The 13,600-nt window shown below is 34.9% G+C and overlaps 1 protein-coding gene across 1 annotated transcript; it reads left to right on the forward strand.

Annotated features, from left to right (window-relative positions):
* Positions 1 to 4,048: 4,048 nt before the first annotated feature.
* LOC143582180 (uncharacterized) lies at positions 4,049 to 7,733 on the forward strand. Its single transcript, XM_077064806.1, has 4 exons — positions 4,049 to 4,316; positions 4,395 to 4,656; positions 6,704 to 6,848; positions 7,410 to 7,733. The coding sequence occupies exons 1-4, from the start codon at positions 4,233 to 4,235 to the stop codon at positions 7,411 to 7,413; spliced, it is 495 nt and encodes a 164-aa protein (XP_076920921.1). The 5' UTR covers positions 4,049 to 4,232; the 3' UTR covers positions 7,414 to 7,733.
* The last annotated feature ends 5,867 nt before the right edge of the window (positions 7,734 to 13,600 follow it).

A 13,600-nucleotide genomic window follows, 5' to 3' on the forward strand; every position in this document is an offset into this window, starting at 1 on the left:
CTCAAGTAGTGCTATCAGATATCTTTTTTTCTTTTCTGTAAGATTTAAGATTTGTTTGTTGGACTTGTGCATAAGTTATTTGGTTTTTCGTGTTTGTAAGGTTAACCGCAGGCTTGCCTTTTGACAGAATGTAGATAGCCACTTTAGTTAGGTTATTTTAAGGCGTTGGTGTTTTATAATTGATCATATACAAGTACCTACATAGGATCATTCGAGCTAATTCATACGGCAACTACTAAATTCAAACTAATACATAGATACACCGGAACATCAAACCGGAATTGGATGTGAACTCCTTGATTTTGAAACATGTACAACCGCTCTATGGAACATCAAACCGGAATTGGAAAGCCACTTTGAATCTGTAAAGCTGCTGGCGTTTAAAGAAATTAAATTGAAAGGTCCCTTCATTTTCAGTTTCTCATTACGTATTCAAGCCTATATTAATTAGGCTTCCCTCCATTCTAAATTTCTATTCAATTATCCATTCCTGAATCCAGATTATGTTTCCGATTTCCATTCTAAATTTCTATTCAATCATGGTATGTGGAAAGAAACTATGAGGAAGATGATGGAGTTGGACATCAATCAGAGGTAGAGCAACATGACTTTGTTGATCCTGACGACGTGGAAGACAACCAGAACCAGAATGTTGATAAGCAGTCACAAGGTAGACTTAGCCAACAACATTCCCATTCGCTTTTACTTCTAATTTGTCGTATAGTTTCTTGGTCCATTTATGTTACCTGTAGCTTCTCTTATTTATTTTTCTCCTTCCTTCTTGGTTACTTTTTTTTATTTGTAGGCAAAATACTACAATGATAATTACGTACACAACGACAACCACATAAAGTAGATGATAAGCCTTTATATGATGAAATCAATTTGATTAATGCTGGTAGTAGTAAAAGCCACAAAGTGTGGATTTGTAAACATTGCAATAATAAGTGTACAAGTTTCTACACTCAAGTACACACATTTTTGCGGAGCTCAATTGGGAAAAAAGGCGAAAGTGTCTTGCTCTAGTTAAAGACCGAGATAGTTACGAATGGTTGCAATCGACAGTGAAAGAGGCCGAGAAGCTAGGAGTTTGTAAATCGTTGAAAAGCTTTGCGGTGACAATTAAACATAATTTAAGCTTTATGAAACCGATAGATTGATCTTTTTTTGATAATGGAGAGAAGCATGGTTGATTTAAAAATTGCGAGGGCTTTATGTGCAAATTGGATTCCATTTAATGTGTACAGTTTCAAGAAATGTAAGTGCAATAAGAAAGACACAAGAAGGTTATAAAGCGCCATCTAGCGAGAACGAAGAACTCTTTTACTAGATGAATGTGTTAAGAGATGTGAAGAAGGTTCTAACGTGATATATGGCTAATTTCTAACCGTTCTATTGCATGGTCTTAGTTCCTCTTCCTATCTGACACATTCACATTCATCTAGTAGACGACTCTTGTGTTCTCACTAGATGACACTTTATAACCTTCAGGTGCCTTTTTATTGCATTTATCGTTTCTTGAAGTTGTGGATTACGCAAAACGTTAAATGGAAGCCCGTTTGCACATAAAGCCCTCACGGATTTTAAATCAATCACTCTTCTCTCCATTATAGAAAAAATTGATCTATTGGTTTCTTAGAGCTTAAATTATGTTTTTTGGGTCACCACAGAGCTTTTTAACGATTTACAAACTTCTAGCTTCTCAGCCTTTTTTACAACCATTTTCCCAATAGAACTCCAAAAATGAGTGTGTTATCGAGTGTAGGAACTTGTTTTACTTATTATTGCAGTGTTTACAAATACACACTTTTAGCACCTCCTTGGTCTTTACTATTGCTTATTGGGATTCTGGTTCTGGTTGTGTAAGTTGTGTTCCTCTTTGCCAGATCAACAAAATCATCTTGCTGATTGCTGTTCAACTCTATCATCTTCCTTTTAGGCAACACTTTTTTCCCCTAATACCATGATCGAATAGAAATGAGAATGGAGAGAAGGCTTGAATACATATAAATTGGAGAGACCTTTCAATTGAATTTCTGGAAATGCCAATGGCTTTACAATTTCAGTGGGTCTTTCCAGTTTCGGTTTGATGTTGCCATTGAGTGGCGGTAAATGTTTCGAAATCAAGGAATTCACAATCACAATGGCATTAGGTACAATTGAATTAATTTTCTGGAACGCCAATTTCATGACGCGAACCCGGAACGCATTTTGGTACGTGCAATCCAAAATGAAATTCGTAGTTGACTCAACTAGCCATGTAATTATGTTGTATTGTAAACTATTCAACTAAAAACTCGGAACAATCTCAAAGAAATACTTCTTTGCGCATTGGAAATTTGTGCTGTATGACTAAGCTTTGTAATCTCACACATCTCTCTTTCACGCAGCATCCTATTCTTGTAAAGATGATACAAAACAGAAAATGATAAAAAAAAGTTCGGTGTTCCAAATCTGCACAGTATCAAGGCCAACTGAGTGTTGAAACAAAATCAGTTAAGACCCAACTGAATGTCTAATTTGAATATTAAAAAACTGATTATTGTTAGCTTTTGACACTCATTGACGTTTTAGTTATACACTCATTTTGGCTTGAATGCTCTGCTGCAATCTGCGAGTTGTTTTTTAGTATGGATTGATGAAGCCTAATGAGCTGTCAAAGCAAAAGTATAGTTTCTAATTGGATGGCGTGTTGAACACATGATTTCATCTTTTTATTGTTAAAATGTTTTGTTTTGATCCGTCTTTGATGTTATACTTTTGTGCATTATCTGTATTCGGTCATCTGCCTAGATAACTATTGCATATGCCTCCAGTTTTAGACTCAAAGGTAGGGATGCAAACGAACCTAATGAACATGAGCAATGCCTTGTTCATGTTCTTTTGTTAAGGAAATAATGTGTTCGTGAATGGTTAACGAACACTTACTGAACGGGATTTTATGTTTGTGTTCATTTATTAAGGAAATGAATGTGTTCACAAACGGTTCACGAACACAAATAAAATTGGCGGAGCCTACGGATTGAGGTTGTTGTATTCATCAATGTAAAAACAACATGAAAATATGGTATACTCTTTTATATTAGGTGTAAATAAATTAAGAATATAAAATGTTTAGACAACATAAATAAATGTACAAAAAACTTTCATGAACAACATATGAAAACGAACATTCATGAACACATTACCGAACATTCACGAACACAATTGAACGAACGGGGGCTCTGTTCATGTTCGTTTGTTTAAATAATCGAACGATTATCTCGTTTATGTTCGTTCGTTTATTAAATGAACGAACATAAACGAACTTCCCACCAAACCGTTCGCCGAACTTTTGGTTCGCTTACAGCCCTACTCAAAAGGTTACCTTTGTTGAATGAATAGAATATACAAGCTGAAAGCTTTCTGCATTTAACTTTTTTATCTGTTTTGGTCAATAACTATGATATTTAACTAAATAAAACCAATGTTGTTGCTGAGAATGGTGTTAGGGAATGTTTCAAGTTGTGTAACCAGAAATCAAAGATTAAACTTGCATCTTAGGCCGCTTAAAGTTTGTCATGATTTTTATATTACAATCTTGCTGCATGTAGCGAATACCAAGTTGATTGCTGTGCTATCTTGTTTTTTTACTTGTGTAAATTTGACATTTTGTGTTTCCAATAATAGAATTGTCGAAAACTTTTCTAAGGACCTACAGGGTTAACCTTGGGGGTTTCGAGCTCTATTTCCAAAGCTCGAGCTCGGCTCGTTTATATCTATTAATTATTCTTTCACTTTATTTATTTACATTTTATATATGTATATAATTTTAGTTTTTATATAACATAATTATTTTTAATCATTAAATTACATATGATAACAATAATAATGTTGTAAATGCATATTTAATAGATTAATTAAAAATATAGCTCGGTTAGGCTTGTGGGCCTGCTTGTTTAGGCTTGGGAGCCTACTCGAGCTAGATAATTGAAGCTCGGGCTTGGGATTAGGCTTGTTTATTAAGCAAGTTTATTTTTAGGCTGGAGATCTAGCTCAAGCTTTGGTTCGATCTTTTATGGAGTGGATCTTGTGTAGCTTACGGGGGCTCGGCTCATGTACACCCCTAGTTACCCTTATACACAAACACACATTTTATATTTACTATTACGTGATGAGTAAATCATTATTAACGTTATTGCAACCAATCTAGGTTTTATTCTTGATGAAAATTTGTATTTAACATACTAAAAATGGACGATACAATGAAGCAATTTCAAGAAAAGCTGATCGAGATCGAGACTGAAGCAGAGAATCTTCTACTTGCAAGGCATCAGGTAACTAAAAACATGTTTTCATCACTTTAACTTTATTAATTTCTCATGTTTCACAATTTTATAGTTTTGTAATAACAGTTAGTTGAGAATGATAGAACGAGAAATGGGAACCGGGAAGCATTGTCTGCATTAAGGAAGCGAGCCCGGACCATGAAAACAAGCGTTTTTTCACCTTTTGAGTTGGTGATGAAGGAAATTGATAAATCAAGGTCTTTTGTGAAGGAGATTTGTGCAACTTGTGGGAATCATGAATCTAAGGAAAAAACATGGATGATGTTTTCTGGAACTGATGTAGATGCTCGGGTTCCGTTTCATGCCGCTCATACGATTTTGGAGAAAGGTATCTTGGTTTTAACAATTTGATCTATCATTATGAAGTTACAACCATCATTAAACTTAATCACCATGCCTAGTTTTCTCATCATTTAGACATTTAGTTAGGGCTGCTTAAAGCTAACCTAGGCGCATTGATCATTTACTTTTTTCATTATATTCAGAAATCACTATTATAAGCCTCTGTTTCGTAGCCTATATGCTTTGAATTTTTTTTATAATCTAGTGATAGTGCTAAAAAAGTAAATTAGGTTGGATAGCTTTTCAGTTATAGCCTATATACTTCGGTTCAGTTGGTTGCAACAGAGTTGTTGTGCAGTTGGTTTTGATTGTTCACAGACTTCACATTTCCGCTAAAGCTTTTGATCATATAAGAAAACCTGAAAACCATGGATGATATGATTATTGACCTGATACAATAAAATCGAAAAAATGTTGGAACTTTGAGTTAACTGATTGTATTAACTCAATTAAGCCTCTTAGAGGTTTTTTCGGAAGAACAAGTATGTGTTATTGCAAGAAAAAAATGCAAATCAACATAGTCAACTTGTATCAACCTCAAATTTTTCTATCTTTTATGTGGCATCGATGAGAAACAGGATCAAATACATTTTATTCTTAACATGAAAACAGTGAGAACCAATTTGCTGTTATGATTAGATTTATTTTTATAGGTGTTTGTTGTTATTTTTTGTTCATATTAGCTAATTTTCGATTATGAGACGTTATAAGTATTTGCTGATTTATATTTTGTTGTTATTATTAGATTTTTTCTTTTGCTGTTATAAGTATTTGTTGGTATTTGTTGTTATTATTTTGTTCTTGATTTTGATTCTTTTGTTGTAATTTTTAGGTTTTTTTCTTTGTTATTATCAATCAATGTTTATGTAGATTGGTATTGTAATTGGTATTGTTTCATACGTTCTCATTTTTTTATAAATTAGTATTATTTCCTACATTCTCATGTTAAGATTAAAATGTACATGAACCTTCCCCGCATCGATGAAACAATGTATCCGATCTTGTATCATCATAATAACATATATTAAGTGGAACTGTATTTTTTTTTCATTAATTACATTTAGATATTGTTATTACTTTAGTTGTGTTTAGCCTACGGGACCAAGATAGGCATCTCTTAAGGTTTCTGGTTTCTTTCTAGGATATACTAAGGGTTCTCCCCTTCATTCTAATTACTACAACATTTAGATGTTATTCCATTCCAGTTTCTTTTAAGTATTTATTTATTAAATTTCTTAACAATTGTGCAGACTATTTGTTGGTTTATGTAATTTGTTACATGCAACTTTACCCTTGTAGCAGTCCCATGTCCACTTACAACATTCACGCACATTCAAGAGTGACTTCTTGGACTCTTTATTTAGTTATTTGACTCAGTTAGTTTAAAGTTATAATGGTTAGTGTGTTAGTGTTTGAATTAGTTTATAACCCATACTAGTTAACGTATGCAAAAGTTGAATTCCCACAAAGCTTCTTAATTCTCTTCTGTTTCTCCGCTTCAATATAATTGTTACACAACACATTTGTAGGCTGAAAGTGAATGTGAGTTTCATAATTATGGGCTTTGATCAAATAGTTGATTGCTGTAACGTACCGAATAATAAAGCGTCTATCAGGCTTTGCCATTGTTTATTTTCTCATGACACCAACTAATTTGAACTCCTTGCTAGATCATCTCATAATGCAGTTTTTAACGTTTGAACCCTCTTTGTAAGTGGTGCATGTTCTTGTTGAAATTATGCTTCCTTTAGTACACACAGACCTTCATGAATGTGATGGCCCACTTATTTAACTTGTATTTTCACACCAGGCAAAGTTGATTTAAGATGTATCACTATCTTTACCATGTATAGAAACGACCCACTACCGACATACATGCCAAATAACTGCTATCATCAATAATACAGGTCTGGTCTGATGAAAGACTAGTCTTATCAATGTTTCTCAATAGTACCATTTCATCATATCCATTATGTTTTTAATCAACATGTGTTTTGCATTTATTAACCAATAAATGAGTTTTGAATTTGTAGATCAAACGAGGCTTGATTATGATGTTAAGAAACTGCGAAGTTATGTAAAGGAGAAATCTTTTTTGATATCGGAACAAGGTGTTCTTGCTGACAAGATTGGTCCCGGTGTTTTGAAGTCATTGGTGACATTACAAGACAGAACAAAGTAAGCTTTGTTGACTATATCTCATGGTCAAATCCTTTCCTCTATTGATTAATGTGTATGGCGGGCTGGGTGAAGACGGGCTTGGATCGAAACAACTCATTTCTAGTACGGGTCGGGCCATATGTATTAAAAACAGAATTTGAGCGTTTGACCAGTTCCGTATTCTTAGCTGATTTTGTAACTGACCCATGTTAGATAGAACACATCTCAAATTGACCCATCAACAAGCAAATGGGTCGAAATCAACACTTTTTTGAAGAGCCGTGGTATCACTTTCAACAATCAACATTAGTATAATTATTGTTATTTATTTATGGTGTTTGCAATCAAATTAACAGAATTATCAAATTCTGTTGTTAAATTTATACATACCTATATACATACATACATACAATCACACGAGTATAATTTGGTTTTTATATCTAATTAGCTTTCACCATTTAAATACTTATAAATCTGTAATCTTTAAAATCCTTTAATCCCTGGAATCCTGAGTTTACACAAGTCTGAACAGTGTTAATAATTGTGTGGTCTAATTCCAACCCCTTATTTGGCATTCAGATAAAACGACCGGTTAAACTGTTTACAGAAGTAAGCGTTTTCAACAAAGCGAATACAGAAGCTTCTATATGGTGGACCAATGAAAGTCTAGGTAAAAGATTGAATGACAATGTGGCTTTATTTGTTTAATTAGATGCCTGAAAACTGAAAACTACATGTGACAAAATAGATGGTCCATGCGGGCTAGCTTAACGAGTCAAAACGGACAACCTCTTGATGTTAATTTGGTTGGCATAGAAGCATTTTGTTTGTCCATTTTGCAAATAGATTCGATTAAAAGTAGGCCAATTGGGTTTTATTAGTTTAAAACTCACTGACCACTATACATACCAACAATTTGACTGATGATTATACTAATCTCATTACAGTGGAGAAGTAACTTCTAGATTTCATTTTTGCATTTCGAAACATTTTATAATATTTCGATTGGAATAAAAAATAAGTCAATTGTTTGTTGGGATGGATCGATTACTATTCGAAAGCTAGGATTTCCCTTAGTTAAATTGTCAGTATAGATTATTATCAGCCAACGAGACATAATTTGGATTTTCACCTTTAATTTGCTTTGAAATTATAGTTATTACAATAAACTCTATTTCTTTTGGTTTAGTAACACTTGGTATGTTGGGGATTTTGTTCTGTCAACATTTGAACTTTATAATATAAAACGAATCAAAGATGTACTAAAATATAAACATGTCATTGTAGTGATGGTTCTTTGTTGTGTTGAAATACCAACTGTTGATATAATAATTGTTGACATATGATATGTCGCTTGTCGTTTACCTGTGTGGTTGCATGATTGAAGTGTCATATGTTGACAAACTATCTAGCCTTTTGATGAGGTCCATGTTAATTTAAAATTTCACCATTTCGTTGAAAGATGTTTTTTAGGGCAATTCTAACCACACCGGCGGTGTGGTTAGAAAACCGCACAAGACGCGACGTTAAGGAGTAAACGCGGCGGGGTACGACGATGTGGTCAATCAATCAAATCAACTATCATCTCACCATTTCAAATCAACATATTATTATCATTAATATTAATATTAATGATATTAACCTAAGTTGATAATTATAAGAATTTGATTTAAATATAAATTTGTTTTAATTATATGATTATGATTATTATGATAAAAAATGATATATATTTAAATAAATATAAAATAAGTGACTTGAGGAATATAATATGAGGTGTTGGCTATTTGTTTAAAAAAATATTAAATGAAATAAACATCTTCATTTTGCTTTGATTTTTGGTGTTTTGGAATCAAAGCTCTCCTCGTTTTCTTTTTTGTTTATGTAGTTAAACTAATATTATGACCATGTTTATCTACTTGGTTGGATTTACCTTTCAATATTAGAAAGCATAAAAAACATAAAACCATGTGATACAAAATATAAAAGTTCATAACAAGTTCCCGTTCATACAAAATTTGAACTTGTAAAGTTCATAACGAGTTCATAAAAACTTCATAACATACAAAATATTAAAGTTTGATAGAATATTAAAAAGTAGTGTAAACCAATATTTACACTACCGTGTCCCCGTCTTCGTCTCCGTCGGTTGAGGCGCCGGCGCCGGCCCTTGATGTGCTAGCCTCGTGATCAAAGCGTGGGGGAGGTAATGTGTAATCCTCACCGCGCTGTCGGCTGGCCTCCCTCTCCATCATCCAATCCATTTGACGTTGCATCCGTAGCACCGCGGCCTCGACTCTCTGTAAGCGTGCATCAGTGGCATGGTCTAAACGCACAGCGCAATAGGTGCGCGGTGCGTGCTGCGGCACCCTTGGCTGACATTAAAGTGAGAATTAAATGTTAATATTTAGACATAAACAAATAAATGTAAACGAGTTATAAAAGTAACTTGAACCTGCTCCGTTCCATCCGCCGCCTCATCCTCCCCCTCCCCTCTGTCCTCGTCCCCCGATTGCTCTTCGTGGTTGTCGTCGACGTGCACCTCCGGGGCAATCAATGGTGGAGGCTCGACTAATGGCACCGGTATGTACGGTGGCATACCGAAGTCCGTGACGAGACGGTCTCTTCTTGTCCCGTCGGGGTCCCTAAACTTGAGAACAATACGTATGCCCTGGGCGCTACCACGGGCGAGCTCGCGGGGAGATACAGTCGGGATCGTAAGGTTATTTACCTGTGTTTCAAGTCCCAAATAATGCGCGATGCGCGTCACGTAGGGGCCACGAGCAACGATCCTCTTCCCTGCCTGTGCGGGTATGTGGCGATGTAGTAGGCGAAGCCATGGGCGAGGTTGCAATCGATCTTCGTCAACAGGCACCGCAGAAAGAACAAGTCTGAGAGTTTGCAGTGGTCAGCACCTTGATGTCGACCTTGTACTGACGAGGCTATCAGCCTGTGTAGGTACCTGCACAACGAAATATAATATAAGGTAAATATGATATAATGTAGCGTAATATATTACAATGTAGCGTAATGTAAAGTAACATAGGTTCACGTACCTGTACAACGGGTCAATGATGTAGGAGGCTTTTGTTTGGCTACCTTTAGGGAAAGGGTTACTCGCAATCGCGCGCCACCAAACACGCAGATAATCGTCCGTGGCCCTGCGGACGCTGGCGGTGTAGATCGGCTGCCGGACCTCCTCCTCGGTGTAAAAGCCGATCGCCACGGCGAACTTCTCCAATGAAAAGTACCGCTCGACCCCAAACATCTTGAACGAAACCTCCCACGCCCGACCCTCTGGAATCTGATCTCTCATCGGCACCTCTGGCCTCCCCTCCTCCCATGGCCTGAAATTAAAGTAATGTGTAGGCGGAAAACAAAGTTAAAGTAAAAAGAAAAACACCTGAAACGGAATGTAGAATAAACCTCTAGCGTAAGCTCCCGGTGTGCGGGGTAGTTCATCGTAAACATCCTCATCCACGACGTGTCGTTGCCGACAAACCCTAACATCCTTTGGTCCTCGCCAACCGACTCCATAAAACTGAGGCTTAAAATGGTATTCGGCATAGGGTTCATCAATCGGAGCTGGATGTACTGGTCGTGCTCGAGTGTCCCGAGAACAAATTGCGTGTGTGGGTAACCCACCAACACATCATCCCCTTCAATAGGTTTTGGCGGCTGTTCTCTCCGCCGCCTCCGTCTTGGGCGCTGCTCAGCCTCCTTCTCCTCATGCTGCTGGTAGATGATGTCTTCCTCTATGATGTCCATTTGTTTATCATATACACACACACACACACACACACACATATATATATATTAAAAGCCACATTTTAGTTTTCTCAATAAACACAACTGTTGATGGATATTTGAAACAAATAAGATTTTGGTTTCAAATTTTCAAACCGACCGTATAAAACTGTACCGGACGAAAGATTTAATCGTATATATTTACTGTTTAATATTTCATAATATATAGTATTTCTTTAAGTTTATTAAAAAAAAGGTGCATTGTATAAACCCCAAACCGTGAAACCAAACCGGAACCAAACCGTTAATAATGGTTCGGTTTGGTTCGGTTTTAAATCTCAACGGTTCGGTTATTAGTTTTGGATAATTGCAAACCGTTTGGGTTCGGTTTGACCCGAAAACCGTCAAAACCGGGCCTTGAACACCCCGAGTTGAGTCATCTAACAAGGTCAACACAGTCATGATTATCAAACCTATATAACCTGATTATCAAACCCTTAAATAACCCGCTCAAGTATACCTATATAACTTGATTATCAAACCCTAACCCGATTAAATACTCTAACATATACGAGAGTCAACCCATACAAACTTCAACATAATCATTTAACAAACTTCAACATAATCATTCTTACTAATTGTAATTTTAGTAAACAAAAAAATAATAATTGAACCAAAACATTAAAATATACCTTATTGGTGAAGACTAGAGTGAAGGAGAGATGGATAATATGGATGGAAAGGAAGGCTACGGACGGTGTGGCTGAAAGAGAGACGGTCGACGGTGGACTGCGGCGGTGGTGGTGGGTTAGGGTTTGACCTGCAATTGTGGTGGGGAAGGGAAGTTGTGTGATCTTTTTGTTTGTTATCGCTGGGTAAAAATAAATAACCTAACTTGCTGGGTAAAAAAAAAGGAAAAAAGTGGAAATAAAAAAATAAGGCGCTGCAGATGAGAGTCGAACCCGGGTTGATAGGAGTGTTGGCTGGATTAAAGGGAGGAGTATTACCACCAGACCAGTATTCTCGATTGTATATGGGTTCATTCACAAAATATATATCTGTTCACTGTCACATATATGAAACAAATTTTGAGATGAACTTCCTTTGTATATTAATTATAGAAACAGATTGCTTATGCACGTCGCCTTATGGCCTGCTGGTTAAGACTTGAAGCTTTGTGGGTAGAGGTCGTGGGTTCGACCCCTGTACACCATGTTTTAAGCCACAATTAATCTTATTAATAATAATAATGACTAAATATGAATTATTTCACTAAAACCCGACTTTGTAAATACCGTCATCATATCATCATCATAACATCAGCATCATAACATCATCATCATAACGTCAGCATCATAACATCATCATCATAACATCATCATATCATTATGATATCATCATCATCATAACATCATCATCATCATACCATCATCATCATCATCATGTCATTATGATATCATCATCATCATAATATTAGTTTCATGTCATCATCATCATCATAACATCATCATTATAACATCATCATCATAACATCATCATCATCATACCATCATCATCATCATCATCATCATCATATCATTATGATATCATCATCATCATAATATTAGTTTCATATCATCATCATCATAACATCATCATCATACCATCATCATCATCATAACATCATCATCATACCATCATCATCATCTTCATATCATTATGATATCATCATCATCATAATATCATCATCATCATAACATCATCATCATACCATTATCATATCATTATGATATCATCATCATCATCATCATCATCATCATCATCATAATATTAGTTTCATATCATCATAACATCATCATCATCATAATAATATTAGTTTCATATCATCATCATAACATCATCATCATCATCATCATAACATCATCATCATTGTCACACCCCAACCTACGGCGGAAATGTCGGGGCACGAACTGATTTTCACAGCTCTCAAGGTACTATCATGCAATATTAAAAGTGTCGATATCTATTAAATAAATTTCCAAATAACAATTATCCATACAAAATTCAAATACACAAATACATATATCAATCAATTACAATATGTCTCATTAAGTTTTTCTCCTAGCATAAATCCTTAAGTGATCTTGTACTTCACATCAAACGAATACCTGCATATGCGTTGAAAATAATATAGTTTTGTCAACACAAGGTTGAGTGAGCAACACACCAGTTCAAAGTATAAATAAAAATATGTATTTGCAACAAGTCATATGAGAATAACAAAATAACCAAATGAGTAAGTATAACTGAGATGTCGACAAGCACAAAGCTATAACGACTGGCGTATGATCATACTAGACTGAGATAATGTTGGACCTCTCCGAATGCGAAAGCATACAAAGCAAATAAGCACATAAACAAGTAAGGTATAAGTTGTTAACACATAAGACAAAGTTGCAGTTTTAAGTATAAGTATGTATGAGAAAATATATTTACGCATATGTCCCCAAAACGTTGAAAGCGGTAAAATAGGGGAATGTGATACTCACATCGATAGACGAACAAAGGATGATTAAGAAAATGAGAAGACGGAAAAAGTCACACGCGAACGATAAATCCTAAAAGAAACGAGAGTAACGGATACGCTTAAGTAAAGATTTAAGATCGATTACAACAACTCGATAATCATTAATAAGTAAATATTATAATACTATAATATTATATATAGATTTATAAAATAAAGTAATTATTCTAATTTATAAAGAAAATAACGTAAAAAATATTACTTTTAACTTTTATAGTTTACTTAATTTTATATAAAAATATTAGATTTTAAGTTAATATATATATTTATATATAGTCTTTAAAGTATAATATACTTATTTATATTTACATATACGTGTATAAGCCTTTATGTGTATACGAGAACGAAAACGAGAGTTAAACGAGTGTTACAAAATCGAGTTTTAGTGAAATAATTATTATTTAGTTATTATTATTGTAAATATAAGGATTAAATGGTTTATATAAAATAAAACAAGGAAATT

Source organism: Bidens hawaiensis, unplaced genomic scaffold (assembly GCF_021521415.1).
Source record: "Bidens hawaiensis isolate Kalapana, Puna unplaced genomic scaffold, B.hawaiensis_p1.1 tig00031477_1, whole genome shotgun sequence".
NCBI lineage: Eukaryota > Viridiplantae > Streptophyta > Magnoliopsida > Asterales > Asteraceae > Bidens > Bidens hawaiensis.